This window comes from Uranotaenia lowii, chromosome 2 (genome assembly GCF_029784155.1).
Source record: "Uranotaenia lowii strain MFRU-FL chromosome 2, ASM2978415v1, whole genome shotgun sequence".
NCBI classification, from domain to species: Eukaryota; Metazoa; Arthropoda; class Insecta; order Diptera; family Culicidae; genus Uranotaenia; species Uranotaenia lowii.
In genome coordinates this window covers 162,828,369-162,846,846 of record NC_073692.1, presented here as the reverse complement: position 1 = coordinate 162,846,846, position 18,478 = coordinate 162,828,369, and the positions used below count along the sequence as shown (strand labels likewise).

Genomic DNA, 18,478 nt, shown 5'->3' with positions numbered 1-18,478 from the left:
TTGAAGTGATCTTTGTGAGGCCGGAGTGATTGTAGCATGTGGTTTTTCGAGAGTGCGAATGGTGGATGTTGTCATGCGCTCTATTAATCGGTAAATCCACGGTAGAGTTCCGCTTTCTGCATGAAGGGATAATATTGGACTGCTCCGCAAAGCGCCAGCAGCGATGCGTATACCGGAATTATAGTTGGGCATAAGTGGTTTTAGCGAATTGATGCCTTTTCTCCCTAAAGTGTTAATTGCGTAAAATATTTTTGATTCACCTATACTCTTGAACATGTTCAGTAGGCATGTTCTTTGACCTCCATATGGTCGACCGCCTATTGCACGTAAGAGGTTTAGGCGAGACTCTAGTGCTGCTTTGGTTTCGAAAATTTGGGACGAAAAGTTTAAGGTTTTTATGAACGTTGTACCGAGGATGCGCGCTTTTTTTACTTCAGGGACGTTTTTCCCATTAATAGTTATTTGTGGGACCGTTTTGTGCTTTCTTCTCTTACAAATATGAAGTATGCTAGACTTTTCCGAAGAAATTGTGAAATTTATCCCGTCAGCCCATTCGATCACTTTTGTCACAGCGTTCTGCAATTTTTTTCTAACACTTTTCACTTGTGCCCCTGAAACAGGTAACACTATGTCGTCAGCATAAACGAATGTTTGCACTCCACGGGGGATTCTTTCGAATAACGGCTCCATGGCAATTAAGAATAGTGATACAGCAAGAACTGATCCTTGCGGAACTCCATTTTCTATGGATTTCAATTGGGATAAAGTTCCACCAACCAGTAAAGCTTAGTTCTTTTAGAAATGGGACACTTTCATTTGCTAATAGCTCGTATACTAGTTATTGGATATTGAAAATTTTGACAGCATTTTGTTGCCTGTAAAAAGTACTATTCGACCTATTTTTTTCAAAATTTAAAATTTACGCGTTTTTGAGATATGTACGATGCAAGAGAAAAAGAAAAAAATAATTTTGCACAGTTTTCTTGAAAATACGTCATTATCAAATTGATAGCTGACAAAAACGTTGATTATTCAAAGAATTACTGAGTTTTTGTGGTGGATAAGTATGCAAACACTGTCAATAATGTCCATAAAGTTTAAATCTAGCATTGGAGAGAAGCAAATGATCGGTAACAACGGTTAAGGATCATCAAGGAAGTCAAGTCTCATACCAGCATTTTTAATTTTCAATAAACGAAAAAGTAAGGGTAGATCGCTGAAATGTCCAAAACAATTTTCTCCGATAAGCTGAAAGTGTTGCCTAGTGATGACTCATTGAAATCCAACCTCAAACAACCATTTTTTGATAGTTCCAAAGCTCTTAAGCTGTAAAACCGGTACCGAAAAAAAACGTTCAAAAATATGGTCAAAAATAATTAAATTTGTTCATTTCGAAACAACTGTATCCACTAAAATGCTTCTAGTTTCCAGTTTCCAGAGAAGTATTGGACCAAAAAGTATCAGAAATTGAAGAAGGAGGGTGAAGCCACCTAAAATATAGATTTTACGAAGTATAAGTTGGAGAAACTGATCAATACCATGGCTGAAAAAAGTGTGCGCCGGTCAATGGGAGATACCAAGAATAAAGTAGAAATTTCTTTAACAAAAAACGGTAAATATTTTTTTTCAAATTTTTTCATGAAAGATCATAACATTACCTTCTTTTTCTTCATAGAAAGTATTTCGTTCAAACGAATGGTTTTTTAGATACAGGCATTCGTAACTGTCCCATTTCTAAAAGAACTAAGCTTTACTTTGAACGATCTGTTTGTTAGGAAGTCTTGGAGGAAATTATATGGATTTCCACTAATTCCCCATCTAGCTAAAGTAGCGAGAATGGGTGCTTTTTGAGCAGTATCATATGCTTTGCTGAGATCTAGTAAGGCCAACTCAGAGTGTTGCTTTTTTTCGAAGGGATTGTCTAAAGCAGCCTCCAGCTCTGTTAAATATTGTTCTACACCCCTTCCTTTTCTGAACGCGTATTGGTTGTGGCTCCATAGATTTCGGTCTTCGATCCACTGAACAAGTCTTCGGTTGACCATGCGTTCCATAGTTTTACCAATACAACTTGTTAGTGAGTATAAGCTAACGAAATTCAAATTGTAACAATTCAAAAGATTTGTATCTTAAGTTACATGATTATTAATAAAACAAATACAAATACAAACAACGGTTTTGTCAGCTATCGATTTGATAATGATGCATTTCGAATGAAACTGTGCAAAATATTTTTTTCTTTTTCTCTTGCATTTTTAATTTCACGAAAACGCTTGAACTTTGACATTTGAAAAGATAGGTCGGATAGTACTTTTTACAGGCAACAAAATACTGTCCAAACTTTGTACGTCCGATAACAAGGAGACTACCAATCAACAAAAGAAAGTGTTCCATTACTAAATGAACTAAGCTTAGCCTTTCAAAGCTTTGTCTTCAGATTCATTAAAATTTCTCTATCAAATGTTTTTCTTCCAAACGTTTCCAACTGTTGAAATTCACAATCAAATCACGCAAACTCAAGTTTTGCTAGATGCCGGAAAGCGTTGCTATTGAATTCAAAAAATATCAAAATTCAGCCACCGTGAAAAAGCCCCATTTAGAATCGACACTGGATGGGCGCCGGGAAATTTTACTGTATCGCTCTCATCAGCACTGCTGTGGGCTTTGACAGCGGTTTCGAATGATTACAATTTTTTGTTTTGTTTTTCTGCCACGGGTAAACTTGTGCTCAAAATTTAGGTGTTTTTTATCGTTGCCTCGGTCTGAATTTTTGCTTGTCCCCGGAACAATTATTATTAGTACACAACAGCTATCAGAGGGGCAAAAGTTCACGCCCATGTCAAGGGGATTCGCGAACAGTTCATGGTTAGGCTTTCGCTAGTAGGTAGGGGTACTTGAAATTGGAAAATCTATTTTCTCCGTTCCGATTTTCGTCATTCGATTAGTTTCACGCCCAGCAGTAGGAAAAGGCATTTATATTTTTGTTTTGTTTCAGTCACCGGTACGTTTGGAATGTTCCACGATTCGATTTTTATTCCGAAAATTTTGACAAACGAATGACGTGCATGCAATCAACAGCAGCAGCAGCACTGGACGGGCATTTACCAATTCGCGATTTGATTGATAAGTGGAGGTAAATACTTAGGTAGGTACGCGAGAGCAACCTTCGGCCGTTCAATGTCGACGAACTAGATTTAGAATTTTCGTGAATGATGTGATGATGATTTGTTGATCTTGAAGTGCATTCCGATTGGATAGACTTCGACCTTGACTATTTATAATCGAAACAGAATGGTTTAAATGGGGAATGCATTTGAAATCCAAAAATAGCATGATATAAGAAAATTAAAAAAAAGCTTAAATACAAGTAAGGGATATGTTTTAGAATCAAAACCTTGGGGTTTGAAATCGTTCTTGTTTGCAGAAGTTCCCATGCCAAATTTCAACTCATTAACACTCAACGTCTACTGGGTCACTTAACGACGCTCAGGTTCGTAGGAATATTGACTTCATTTGTTTTTGCTAAACTGCTTAATTCACTTGTTTGGCTATATAATTGTTATTCACACCAAAATAAAATTGTAAAAATCTCAAAAATAATTATGTAACTTGCAAAAATAAACGAAATTTTAGGTATTGGGAAAAATCTTAAGACCACCCGGCTCAAATTTTCAGATAACCAAAAATCCTCTTTGTTACATAAAGAAGTTCGTTACGATAATTTTTCTTGTGTTTATTTGTAGAGAATTGAATCCAACTGTGTAAGTTGAAATTTCAGGGACTATATAAGATGAAAATTGATGTTGAAAAACATGCGAAAAAATTTGCTTTGTCTCAAACCCTAGGGTCTAAAAAGCTTCGTTTTGGTTCAAAACTCATCTCATGCTTATTGTTTTTGTGACAATTTATAAATTTTTCGCTGAACAACTTTGGTAAAGATCGTAACTTCGTGTCTAATTCGACAAAAGAGTTATTAGGTTCTGTATGGGGGCATGTCTTTTGGCATTGAAAAACAATAAATTCAATCTACATCACTGCTGGGTACTTCGCGAGGCACCAGCAGTAATGTCAATCGAATTTACTGTTTTTCTATACCAAATGACATACCGGCGGTAACTGTATGATACCGCTGTTAAACAGCTAATAACTTTTTTGTCTAATAAGATACGAATTTACGATCTTCAACGAAGTTATTCAACGAGAAATTTCTTTCAGAGAGTTTATAAATTGGCACAAAAACCATTAGCAAGCTCGATTCGACAGAAGAACCAAAAATGATGTTGATTTTTCAGTACGTCTAGCCGAAAGCATTTCTAAGCCAACTAACAAGCAGCGTGAAGGATACGGCGGCAGCTCAGCAGGATTAGTCCAAGGAAGCTGACGAAAGGCGAATCGGATAAAGTATTTTTGGACTCGTTCTAGTTTGAGGGCATATGTGACGTGATACGGTGCTTAAACTGGCGCTGCGTACTCAAGTACACTACGCACCAATGAGCAGTATAAAGATTTGAGAGCATAATCGTCAGTGATAAATGCTGCGTTGCGACGCATGAAGCCCAGGACAGAAAATGCTTTGGCTGCAGTTAGCGAAAAATGTTCGTTTAATCTTATCTTTGCTATCAACTACCACACCTAAGTCACGAATAGAACTAACCCGCTTAAGGACAGTCGAACCAATTGCCTAGCTAAATTTGATAGTAGTCAGACACCGAATAAATGAAACTACTTTAGATTTCTTGATGTTAACGGCCATTCCGTTTTCATCACACCACATCAGGAGCCGATCGATATCATTTTGCAAGGCAGTACAATCTACGATGGAAGCTATTATTCGGAAGATTTTGAGATCGTCCGCGAAGAATAATTTCCCAGATTTTAATCGGTATGCGAGGTCGTTGATGTATAGGATGAAAATTAGCGGACCGAGCACGCTCCCTTGACGAACCCCTGATGTTGAATAGCGCTGAGGCGTCGTGATTCACTTGAACGAATGCTTTGCGGTCTGACAGGTACGAATTCAACCATTCAACTATCCACCTCGGAAAGCCCAGATGTAAGAGTTTGTCGATTACAAAGGTTTGTGGAACTAGATCGAACGCTTTTGAAAAATCTATATATATATATATATATATATATATATATATATATATATATATATATATATATATATATATATATATATATATATATATATATATATATATATATATATATATATATATATATATATATATATATATATATATATATATATATATATATATATATATATATATATATATATATATATATATATATATATATATATATATATATATATATATATATATATATATATATATATATATATATATATATATATATATATATATGGAGTCTATCTGGCGACGAGATTCAACTGCAGGGAACAGCGTGTTAGTATAGTCCATTAGATTTGTCGTTGTTTAACGTCGCTCAACGAAGCCATGTTGAAATTCGCTGATGAATGGTTTTGCAGCGTTGCTCAAAAACCGATGGACGAGCGTTTCAAATACCTTTCCGAGAACACAAAGTATCGAAATTCCACGATAGTTTCCAACAAGTTGGATACTTCCTGCCTTATGAATTGGTACCATCTTAGCAGCCTTCCATGCTGACGGGAACGTACCCTCAGCTAACAAACGGTTGAAAATTAGTGAAATTGGTGCAGCCAACGCTTCCGCACAACCTTTCACGAAAAATGGTGTTAGTGCATCAACTCCAGGACCTTTGGTAGTGTCTAAACCAGGCATGTCAAACTGGGGGTGCATGCGGCCCGCGTAGCCCGTTTTAAATTGTCACAAAAAAAACACCACTGATTTTTATGAAAAATATTACTGCAAAAAAAACTAAAGCTGAATGTACCGATTTAACTGATTTTGGCTGCGGCCCTCTACGTCATAAAAATTTTGCAATGCGGCCCGCACACCTAAACGAGTTTGACATGCCTGGTCTAAACTATTAAGTGCTGTGAATACATCTACGGTAGAGAAACGAAAGTTCGGAACGGTCACGTCGTATGTTGGCACGAAGTGAAATCTTTCAGGATGTGATGAAGGAGAGGCGGTACGAAATACACTTTTAAAGAAGTCTGCAAACAGATTGGCTCCTTCCTTAGCTGTGCATGCTACACGTCCTTTATACTCCACGTTGCCCGGGATGCGTTTTGACGTTTTTTGAGTCCTGATGAAAGTCCAAAACGACGACGGATTCTCCTTTAGGATGGATTGCAGCTTTTCCAGATACGCCACATAAGTCGATGTAAGCAGATCTTTATATTCGCTTTCAATGACTCGTAGACTATTGCTGTTTTCTTCGGATTTGGTACTGAAAAAGCGAATGCGGGCTTTACGGAGTCTGTTGCGTAAGTTACGGAGCTCATTTGTCCACCAAGGTGGACGTGGTGTTACGGTGACGTGGTACAAATTCGTGTAATAAGTTGTACAATGTATCATAGAATGCATCCACTGTTCCATCGACAGAAGAGCAATTCAGGTTTTGTGTCCAATCTATTGTCGAAAGCTTATCATTCAACAGGCCGAGATCACAACTTTTAAAGTCAAAGCCAGTAGCGTTTTCCCTAACGTTGTCGTGGACTGGTAGAGTAAACTGCATGTCACAGTGTAGAATGAATGGCTTGTGATGTTCGCCAATCTTCAGAAGTGGTACGGGTGGACCAATAAGCTCGACGTAATCCGGATTATTGACGTAGGCTGAATCGAGAATTCAGCCATTCGCATTTCTTAGGCAATTCATTTGAACAAGCCTGACAGCGGAAATTGATTCTGTCAGCACAACTTCTTGTTCTGTTGAAGCATTCGTGGGTGAATAGCCGTTTACGTCATCATCAAAGTGCCAGCCTAGATGTGGAAGGTTCGCTCATCACAAGAAGAATGTCCACGTTCGATAATTTGTCGCATACAATTTGGATGGCACTGCTGTGTGCATTGTATACACCTGGACTGGATAAAGGCCTGACATAAATACCAACAACGTAGATTGCTCGGTGTAGTAGTTTAAAACGGACAATGGCCTGCTCGAGTTGATCGCAATCCTCCACGGAGACTGCAGTGCATTGATGGACTTCCTTGACGGCGATCAGTTCTCCACCACCCCTGGATAATTGACTCGTGGAATCACTCCGGTCACATCTGAAGATGGAGTAGTTTGTAGATAATTCTGTCAATACCAGAATGTCATAGTTGCAACTCGAAAGCATTAGTCTAAGGTCGTTCGTTTTTGTCCTTATTGCAAATTGAACATGTGGAGAACCGAAACAAACCGTGTTTTGGTTCTACACGGTGTTCCAGAAATCGTCTGCAGTCGGATCGTTCCAATCCGTAAAACTTGCCGGAACCGAACCGGTGAGTTTCATCAAAAATGTATAGCTGTTTAAAAATATAGCAACAAAAAAAAATATAAAACTCATTAAAAGTGGAAATATATTTCGATATTTTTTTCCAAAATTATCCAAAAAAATAACGAAAGTGGTTGAATTAATTAATAATCTTTAAAACAATTTCATGATATTTTTATCCAATACACACTCCCGTCCCCAGATCAAATTGAGTCAATATTATTAAACGTAGGACTTTGTGGCGATGCTTTTTTTTCAAACACCACTACTGATACGGATCCCAATCAAATTTTAGTATTTTAATAAAATCCAAAACTGAATTTATCCTTTGATGGTGAAAAAAAAAATTGGAACCAAATCAAAATTTCATGATCCCATAGCTTTTATTCCATAAATAAGGAAAAACAACAAATTCACCTGTTCACTGAACTTAACTACACAGGTTGTCATTTAAAAAAACACATTGATAGGGAGAAATAGATTAAAAGAAAAACCTTTGACGTCTTTTAGCAGTAATTTTTGAAGACAGAGAACAGGTAAAGTATTTTTTTTTCATTAAATTTTTTTCTGGTTCCGATAAAGGTGAAGGAATTCTCAACACAAATCGTAATTCCTCTCACAGATAACCGTATTCAGTCGATCGAAACAGTTTGCATCGTTCCAGTGCTCCGGATATCGACCGCTTACTTCCAAACAACGTTCGTTTCCTCCGACATTGTTCGGTTCTCCCGGAAGCCAATTGGAGTAGGTTATTTTCCTGTTTGTCGTGATCCAGACCCATCCCGTTAAGCTGCCCAAATTGGTGCCGGCCAGCCAGGCTCTGTCGAATTTCCCGAATCTATCCAGCAATATCCGCAATTGGCGACTGTCGTCTGCGGAGTTTACCGAAGCCATTCGAAGCCCTAGAGATTGGCACAAGCGCCAGGCCGCGAAGAATTCCTGCAGCGTATCGATAATAACGAAACGTCCCAGTTCCGATTTTAGTGTTAGGAATAAGCCCTCTCTGGGTCCCGGAAAGGTTTCATTCTGGAGATCTATGTATTCCTCTTCGAGTGTATCGTTAGCAGTTGAGACGACCGATGCTATTAAGCCTAGCAGATGCACAAGTAAGACCTTCTTACACATCTTCAACTTAATGGCTCTCAGAAGATGAGAACCTGAAATTTTATATCGGATTCCATATCGAAGATCAAAAGAATGCATCATTTGCTTTAGTTACATAAGAGTTCTGAACAGTAGGGAGAACACACTTTTCTCTAGAACAATACTTCACTTATTGAAAAATTATCAAATTTTTTTTACACAGTTTACACAGTTTTTTTTTCACGTGAAAAACCGAAATCTTAGAAATTTGTAAATTAATTTATATTTCTTATTTTATATTTCTTTTATTTTTACATTGTTCTCAGATATTATAGTAGGTTGATAACACATTCAGTAAAGAGCCAATTCTAGTTCTTCATAACGTTTGTTGACAAATGGTCATTTGAATTGTTAAATATTGTCTACAATCGTATTAAAACGAACATTTGATCGTTTTTTTTTGTGACAATCATGCAGGTCAAGTAGGACTTTAGCGAGACACTTGCGTAACTTTTTCCAAAGTTTAAATACAAAACTATAAAAATAATTAAAAATTATTGGAAGACGAAATTTGCTTTTGCTGCAATGATGATCTGTCCACTTTACAGATATTGAAATACTTACTGCAATCTATCGCGCCGCCTCATTTGTTTCTTCAACCGTTTTCACTTCTCGAAAGCAGGAGTAAGCCATGACTTTTGGACAACGCACGCGTTTTTGATTTCGTCCATTTTTTTTATTTTTTTTATTAAATTAATTTAAAGTCAGCTGGTACGAACTAGAGGAAGAGGTTTCTAGTCGAAAACTTTCAAGACTTATTTGGTGAGATCCAACCTTTTCCATTATATTAAACGTTGTTTTTGTATCATTTTCCTAATACACAATGTCATTAGATTAGTGTAGCTATTTCCAAATTATGCTGTAGGTTTATAAGTAATCCATATGAAGTGTAGGGTAGGGAACTCCACGCTTTATTCCTCGCATTGCTCCAGAATCTTTTGCGGTATTTACCACATGATTGGCCTAGCCGTAGTTATGTCTGCAATGCATGTTTTTTGTAGCAGAGATAACGTTGAAAAGAAAAATGAAGGACGCAAGTCTTTTCATTTTCCAGGATGCTTACACGTTTTGGATATGTTGGTGAAAGAAGAAGAAAAAGAAGAAGAAGAACCGCTTTCACTTCTCGAAATACTGACGAAATTTTGACATGATCAAAGACTACCCGTTTTCAAGCGTACTCATGCTTTTTCAAAAACATGTGTAATATTGACCCTTCCAAATGACCCATTTTTTGACAGATCATGGACGTTCCCAAAACGGGTCAATTTTACAAGTTTTAGGGTTTACGCAAAATGATTGTCTAATTGGCAATTTCAATGTGATAGTAATAGGGTAGAAGCACTAGTTATTGAACAGGTACCAGATATTGAACACAAGTAAAACATTTACCAATTAAAACAATAATATACAGTAGAATAATGAGTCAAAATTCGTTGGGCCACTGTTGAAGCATTTTCTACCTCTGTTCAAATTTTTATCAAGAATCTCGGACTCTTAAAGCCACAATCCTTGAAACTAAAATATGTGTTCCAATTTTGGCTTTGTTTTTCGACTGGATGAAGAAAACAGCCTATTTTTAAATGGGAGAAAAATTGGATAAAAGACAAATAAACGTCTAAGATAATGATATGAGTGTTTTCAACTTAGTCTTTTTGAATGATTTCTGGAAGAGTGGCAGCCTTCATTATCCTTATTTTCTTAAAATTTCACAAATTAAAGTGTTCAATCATTGGATCACAGAAAACGCCAATGTTTCAATTATTGAACGTTCAATCTTGCAGTACTCGCTTCGTAAAGATATGCATGCACCAGTTATTGAACAAACATCGGTTGGTGTTTGGAAATATAAACAAACTGTTTCTTGGTTGCTAGCTCAACCAAAATCGCCCTTGCAAGGCATACTATCAAGCTAAATACCCCTGAATATATACAATGATATTCAATGTTTACGTGTTCAATAATTAGAACATTGCCTGTTCAATATTTGAAACATTGTGTTCAATCGTTGGGACAAAAGTAATTTTGAATAAAAAGGCTTAAATGATAGTTTCAAAACATATTTCCGCGTAAAAAATATATCGATTTTAAGCTGAGAAATAAGCTTAAGCTACGCTATCAAAATTTTATCAGAAAAACCTTTCGTTATTATTTATTGGCCACAAATGTGTTGAATCCCAAAGATGGTGTTCAATATATAGTGTTCTTACCCTACAACATTATGTTTATAAAGTTAAACCAGAAAATCTTATCATTATGCTTAGTACTTTGACCGTCTTTGAAAAACGGTGTCTTTGCTCCCATTTAAAGAAACCTAAACCAAAACAAAGTGAAATCAACCATAACTATTTGATCTACCATCTACACTAAATATAATACATTTAATTGATCTTTGAGCTTAAGTAGGAGGCAATGATTCACCAGAAACTGTGATGGATCGAAGGAAGAACTCACCAACTGAGGCGTAAGTTACAGAACTGATCTGGTAAGTTGTTTGTAAAATTAATCAATGAACAATGCATAGATGGAAGGTTGTGAAAATGATAATCTCCCGCTGACTGAGGAAAACAGTCAGCATAAAAGAGAAGAAGATGTGAAAATGATCTTTCTATTGAGTAGCTACAAAGGAAGTTACAATGCTAAAATTTAAATGACTCTAATGGTAATCAATAATATAAATAAGATATAATCACCTGAATATTAAATTTCGGATTCAGGAAAATGTATCGGTTTAAGTCGAGTACATGTTTTATAGCTTTTGCTTTTAGTAAACCTCAACTTTTTAGAACTATACCTATAACACTACTAGCCCTATTTTTAATATTCCCTATTTTTAAATAAATTTTGAATTTTGTACGATTGGATCATTTGAATTTTAATTTTATAAAGTAAGCAGACCTCATGATACTTATCTATACACTATTTGGATTGTATACTTGATTATTGTCCACAGCAATTGTTTGAGATATTGTTTATTAACGGTAGCTTGTTTAACAATTTGTGTATTAAGAAGAGTTCTATGAATAAATTCAGATTGTTTTTTTGTTTTTTTTTTCTAAATATGCTGAATAATTTTTGCATGGTGACCGTTCCGTATTAAAATTAACCAAAGAATGTACCAACAAGCATTTATTCGATAATCTATTAATTTTTACAAAACAGACTTTCTTTTCTAAGAGCTTTAAGTCAGATAACGTAGATTCCTCTAAAAGATTTTTTATAAGTTGTTCGTTGTTTTAAGAATATATTATTAATTTTGATTGGTTTCTAATTTTTAATTTTATTCATTTGATAATATGCTAAATTAATTTTTCATGACTCTACTTGGTGTAAACTTGAACTTTATTTCGATTGGAGATATCTAAACTCTACACTACTTCTTTAGATTTCTGTATCAAACCCTTAAGGGGGGAGTAGGGTATAACACTTTCAAAAAATCTATTTCTATTTTTTTTTATTTTCTTATTGTAAAACATTTCAAGAATGTTGTGTCAAATTTTCAAGTCAATCGAGGCAAAACTGTAGAAATTATAGGCCCTTATCTCCTCTTATCCAATACTGCAGCAGAACAGAGCAGAAAATTCAAACGCGTTTTTCTCGAAAGCACATTTTTAAAGTCAGTGGACATCGTCATTTGAAAACTACTTCACCGATTCTTTTCAAATTTGGAACATATTTTCTACATATAAAATACCAAACCCCAACGATTTTCTTTTTTTTTTACTTTGGGGAGATTATACAGATAAAAAATGGCGGATTTTTTCGTGAAAAATCGTAGTTTTTTCCTCAAACAGCCACAAAAATGTCATAAATTTTTTTTTAGTTAAACAAAATCGTTGGGGTCCAGAAAAACATCTATTAAAAATATTTTGCTCTGATTTTTGGACTTCAAATGATTCTGTGCTGAGATACAGTATCCACCGCAAATTCTGCATCCTCGAAAGTGCTCCGTCATCGGCTTATTTTTAATATTTTTCTACGAAAAAATTACTAAATGTTATTTTAACAACGCTTTGTATAAAGCCAAAAATTTGAATACATTTGTTTGAACTATAGCTCTAGAAAAAAATCGTGAAAATGGTGTTTTTTTACCCGTTAGACCCTACTCCCCCCTTAAGAGAATCAATAACATAATAAAGGGCGAACACGAAATTATTGCGACACCGAAAATGTCATGCCAATTTTCTTATAATGTTTAGAATCAAATCAAAATTTCAGTGTAGTTATACAGTTATACATACATTTACTTCAAAAATCAAAAGAAAAATTAGTCGATGGAGCCTTGATTGCAAGCAGAGATGTTAAATCACGAGTCTACATATTCGCACTTTGCCCTTCTTTGCAGAACGATTTTATTTCGTTAAACTCAAGCTGCAATGATGCTATCTGTAGTTCAACTCGGAAAGCATCAGGAAGTAAGCTTCGGGTAAACTCGGCAGGAGTAAACAGCAATCGGGGGCAGAGATGCCAATGTGCCTGATTTTTCAGGCATTGCCTGATTTTTCGATGCTCTGCCTGACAACCTGATAAGCCATTGAATTTCCCTGATTTTTGAAAATATGCCTGATTTTGCCTGATTTTTGCAAATGTCATGAAAAATGGGTAGTAAGGAACTGGAGTAGGTACCATAGCTGAAGTGAAAAAATGAAAATGTGGCTGAATCGAAGCAATCGAAAGATTCCCGTTAATTCTTATTTAAAAAAGGGATTTAAATGGAATCTTTCGATTGCTTGATGCAGTAGAATTATTCAACCAAGTAGGCTCACAACACATCTTAGAGTGAAAATGTGGAGTGATGACCAAAAAAAAAGCAATAGGTCATCACTTTGAGCGAAATTTCCGTTACTTTAACGTAGCCTGATTTTGCCTGATTTTAATTTTACCAGTTCCCTGATTTTTTAAAAAATATGTTGGCAACCCTGATCGGGGGAGCGAAGCAAACGAACAGTTCTGCGAATTAAAAAACAAATCGTTTTCGTTCGGCAGCCGAACACATCAATCGGACAACGCATGGGGGCGTGGCTAAAATTGATAGATACAAGGGAACGAGAAACGAGCGAGAGAAGGGTGCGAGGAATGTTAACTCGGTCCGTCGGGCAACGATCGCTCGTGTGCATTCGTGTACGGTAAGCTTCGTTCTGTTGTTTCGTTGGTGTGATTTTATTCCTGCGAGGCATGGATGGAATACATCAATGCAGAACTGTTTTCTTCGTTTTGTGTGCAATCACGTAATGATTGGAACGAAGATAAAATCAATCCGCACACAACAAGTTTAACTCGGAAAAACTCAGCCGAATGATTCTTTCCGAAGCGAGTTTACACACCGCTGATTGCAAGTTGAACGCATTTTCGCTTGATGTCCTCCATCAAAATCTTTACAGTGTCATCCGGTATCAGTTTTTCAGTTTTTATTCCATTTTCTTAACATGTTCTTCTCTTGTTCTTCTTCTTTGAATGTCTTCCTGCTCTTCCGAAGTTCCCGCTGTATTATTGCACAGTACTGCTTCTCCGGGCACAGTTCCGGATGGTTTGGAACAAAACGGACAGAATTGGCCTCATACCACTCCAGAACAATTTAAGAATAGTGGCATGATGCCAAATCTGGCCAAAAGAGCTGAGTTTCATCGTGCTGCTGCAGGAATGGAAAAAGGCGCTTCTCGAGGCCCTCAGATTTTTAGATCTCGCCATTTACTGAGCCCTCTGTCACGAAAGGCTCACTCCTCAGTCCGCAAGAACAGATGGCCTGCGCAACGAGATATTTGGAGGCAAGCTTCGACATATTCTTCTTCCTTAATTTGTCGTCCACATCGAACTTGCTCTTGCCGGTGAAAAGCTCCAACCCCGGAATTTGCTTAAAATCGGCTTTTACATACGTTTCGTCGTCCGTCACACAGCAGCCATATTTTGTCAGCAGCTTCTCGTAGAGCTTCCGTGCCCGAGTTTTAGCCGTCAATTGTTGCCACTCATCGCGATTTGGGAAGTTCTCTAACTTGTATGTATGTAGTCCAGCTCTCTTCTTTGCATTCTGGACGTTGTTCTGCGACATGTCGATCTTTTTAGCCAAATCACGGCTTGAGACGTTGGGATTTGCTTTAATCAGCCGCTTCATCTTTCCCTCCGTCTTTTTGTTCTCCGGTCCCGGTTTTCTGCCAGCTTTGCCGTGGTTCAACGTTAACTGCTTCTGGAACCGCTTCAACACTCTGAAGACGGTTGAATGGTGAATGCTCAGTATTTTTCCCAACTGTCGGTGCGACAGGTCAGAAAATTCCAGGTGTTTGGAAAGAATGTGTTTTCTCGACTTGCGTTAGTTCACCTCAATTTTCGTTGAATTGAAAAACACGACTTCGAGTTTGACAGCAGGTAAGCAATACACATCAATGAGAAAGTGTGCAAAATTTAGTTGATTTTTACCCAATGCTAAAAAAGTTATGCCCTGTTGAATGTGTCGCGATAATTTCGTGTTCGCTCCTTAATTAATAAAATAGAAATTAATGCTGAAATAAATCATTAAATTTAATAATACCGGTTGAATCGTTTTGGCAAAATAAATGGGAGGGTTTGAACTTTGGTAATTTGTCCTCAGGATTAGTTTGTTCTTAGTTTTTTATGTTTTTTTTTATAAATTAGGGACATTGTAACATGAAGAAAATTGAAACTTTTTGAAAAGTTAATATCTTAAGTTTTTAGGAATGAGGCTATTGGCTAGGGTTAACGTGTGCTTGAAGGTCGAATTTTTAAATTTAAAATTTAAGTAATTTTTTAAATTTGGTTGTCAATATTTCCAAAAAAAACATTGAACAGGAAAACAAGAATTTTAAAAATTGAGTGTTCCAAATTTATAAATAACAAATTTTGCCTAACTGAAAAGTAGGTTATTTAAAAGTGTTGAAAGCTGGATGATCGAAAATATGATCATTTGGGTATCGGAAAACACAAAAACATTGATGTTTTGCTTAGGTTTATGAACATTTTGAAAATAGAATGATTGTAAAATTGGATAAATTGTAAGTAATTTTCAAGCAAGAAAGTTTCATAGTAAATATTCAAAAATTACCAGTTGAATTTTTTTTTCGCTTGAAATTCATAAAACATTTTTAATACATGAAACATATGAGAATTTAAAAATAATACGCTTTAGAAAATTGAATAACTGAAAATTTATCTATTTGAATTCTGAATTTTAGAGAATGAGATATTTTAGAAACTAAAAAATATTAACTAAGAATGTTAGACATACTGTTACGTTAAAGTTTGTTTGTTAAAAATTAGAATTAAACTCAAGAAATTGTTTACCGTTTGTGCTTTTAAATTTAAATTGAAGACTTTGGACAGTAGAAGAATTCGGCAATCAACTGGAAGTTTAAACTTGAAAATAAGATGGTCTGTTATTTTAGAAAACTGGTGTATTTTAAATTGTGGACTATTTTAAATTCACAACTTACTTAAACTAGGAATTACTTTGATTTAGATTTTTTTTTCTGAAAATCGGAAATGGACTATTTGAAGTATGTATTGGAATATAATAAATTAAAAAAAAAGAACTTACAGAAACTTTAATCATACAAAATTTTCAAAATGGTTTAACTCAAACTGGTTGTTATTATTATTTATAAGTTGAAAAAATTAGAAAGCATTGAAAATTGGGGATTTAATGGGGCAAAGATCAATGACTCAACAATGAATTTTAACAACGGCAATCGTATACAGAAATGAATGGTTAAATTAAACTCAGTATTGTTTTATCGAGATTGAAAGTTAATAATTTTTAGTAAAAATTCTTTGTACTATCCAGTCATTTAAACACTTAGGATATTTTTGAACAAAAAAACTTAACATTGATTATTTTTCCGAAGTTTGAATGTCTTAAAAAGATTTAAAAAAGCAGCCAAAAAAGTTTGGTAGAGAAGAAAAAAATAAGAAAAACCATTTTCTTTGAAATGTCTCACTATTTTTGGTTACTGTTCTTGAAAAAGCAATACCATTTTATGAATAAATTTTATCAAAAAGTATTGAATTTGATACAAACAAACCAAGTCTCAAGATGTCAAAAGGTTATTACTTTTCTTACCTGAAGTAAAATAGTTTGATGCAAAAATGTATGTAAATATCAAATTCCTGATAAATTTAAATATGGCTTCTTCAGAAATGCAGGATTTGCAGTAGAGAACTTCGGGGATATTAAGAGCTAAGATCTCATGCGACCTCATCACTTGTCAGGGTGATTTCCATGCCAAACTACTTTTTCTCCAAACACGGCGTGGAGATTTATATACAGATAGCGTACAGACGAATTTTAAATCTTATAGGGGAGAGTGGGGATACTTGATCCCCTTTTCTTATTTTCACCATATCTTTTTGGAAAAAATTAGCAACTCGCCGTCTTTGACATTTTCTGACAGCTTGCAACTTCAAGTTTCTATGCTCCAAAAATTAGAACGATACTTGAACCCGTTGATGAACTAGAAGCATTTTCGTGGGAGTAAAAAAATAGCAATTTTTCTGTAGTTAGGGGAGACTTGATCCCCTATTGAAGGAGACTTGATATTTTATTCAGGAAGCCCTAATCCTTGTATAAAAATCGAACAAAACCTCAAGATAGAATGTTTATTGACTATTTTGGTCATGTTTGTTCTCATTTCACAATTTATAGCAGACATAAGAAGAAAATTTTATAACTTTGTCTCAACGCAAAAAACATTGCATACTTAAAGGCGCTATTTTTTATAATTAAAAGAAAATTAATAATTTTCGCTCTTTTCTTCAGACAATTGTTTGATAAATATAAGTTTTCGGATAAATATTAGTAATTTCGTAATCAGCAATCATAACGATCAATTCAGAAGAAGAATAAGCCGTTTGGAAGGGGGATCAATTGTACCCAACTCTAGGGGATCAATTGTACCCATAATCAACATTTTAGAAAACTTTTTTTAAAAAAAGTTGAGAGTTTTCCATTGCTTTAAAAATATGGCATTTTGAAATTTATTTTACGCTCAAACGATTGATACATTGGAACAAATATTTTTTTCATAATTTTCCCATGTAAGGAACATTTTAAAGTGATAAAAAAAGATCTTCAAGTTACATTTTGTGAAATCTTTCAAACAAAGTTCAATTACTCAAACAATGTTTTTTTTTTAAATTTTCAAACTACAAGCATTGTTATTTTGCTCATTTTGGCACATTTTTCTAGAACATTTGATCTTTGTAAGACATTCCAGTTTCGAGATATAGCTAAGGAATCAAGTATCCCCAGGGATCAAGTATCCTCATTCTCCCCTATAATGAGGCATATTTTAGTTAGTCAACGACTTAAAAAATAGACTTTCGGAAATTCAAAATAAATTTTGTTTCAAAAAGTGTATCGTGAGAATTTTCAAATCAATATCAAGTATTGACTCATAATTTAGTAAATTAATTTTTATTGTTGTTTTATTTTCTTTTATTAACCCAAATTCGTGTTGATCAAAGCATATTTACTCAAACAACTTCTGCGTTACAACCATATAGCATGAGAATATCGTGATTCGTTGATTAGTTAGGAATTACAATAATTACACCTATTTATTTTTAAGCAAACACAACTGCATTATTCTTTATTTGTATCATAACAGTGTAAATCACATTTTTCAAAATAATAGGATTCTAATAGTTAACAATAGAAGCATACACTCATAAAAATCGACACATTGGGGCTATGTGTGAGCCTATATAGAAATTTGCAATTTGTGCTCCATTTGAAAAATATGTGTCCTACACATAGCCAAAAACATAGAATGGTTATGCGACACATGAACAGTATATGTGCGGAAAAATAAATTTTATAAAATTTTGCATACAGATGGTATATGGAAGGCAGATTAATTTTCTGCTACTTTTTTGTTCAAAGTACTCTTTCAATTCAAAATTATCAAATAATAAACGTTCTGCACTGTAAAACAACTTTATTTTACAATAAAACATATT

The 18,478-nt window shown here is 34.9% G+C and overlaps 2 protein-coding genes across 2 annotated transcripts in view; both read right to left on the bottom strand.

Moving 5' to 3' along the window:
* Window positions 1–18,478, bottom strand: part of LOC129747972 (phospholipase A1) — a 130,856-nt gene that overhangs the window by 99,047 nt on the left and 13,331 nt on the right. The window lies entirely within an intron of this gene.
* LOC129747973 (ladderlectin-like) lies at window positions 7,440–8,499 on the bottom strand. Its single transcript, XM_055742419.1, has one exon. It carries the CDS (start codon window positions 8,495–8,497, stop codon window positions 7,967–7,969), a length of 531 nt encoding a protein of 176 aa, XP_055598394.1. The 5' UTR covers window positions 8,498–8,499; the 3' UTR covers window positions 7,440–7,966.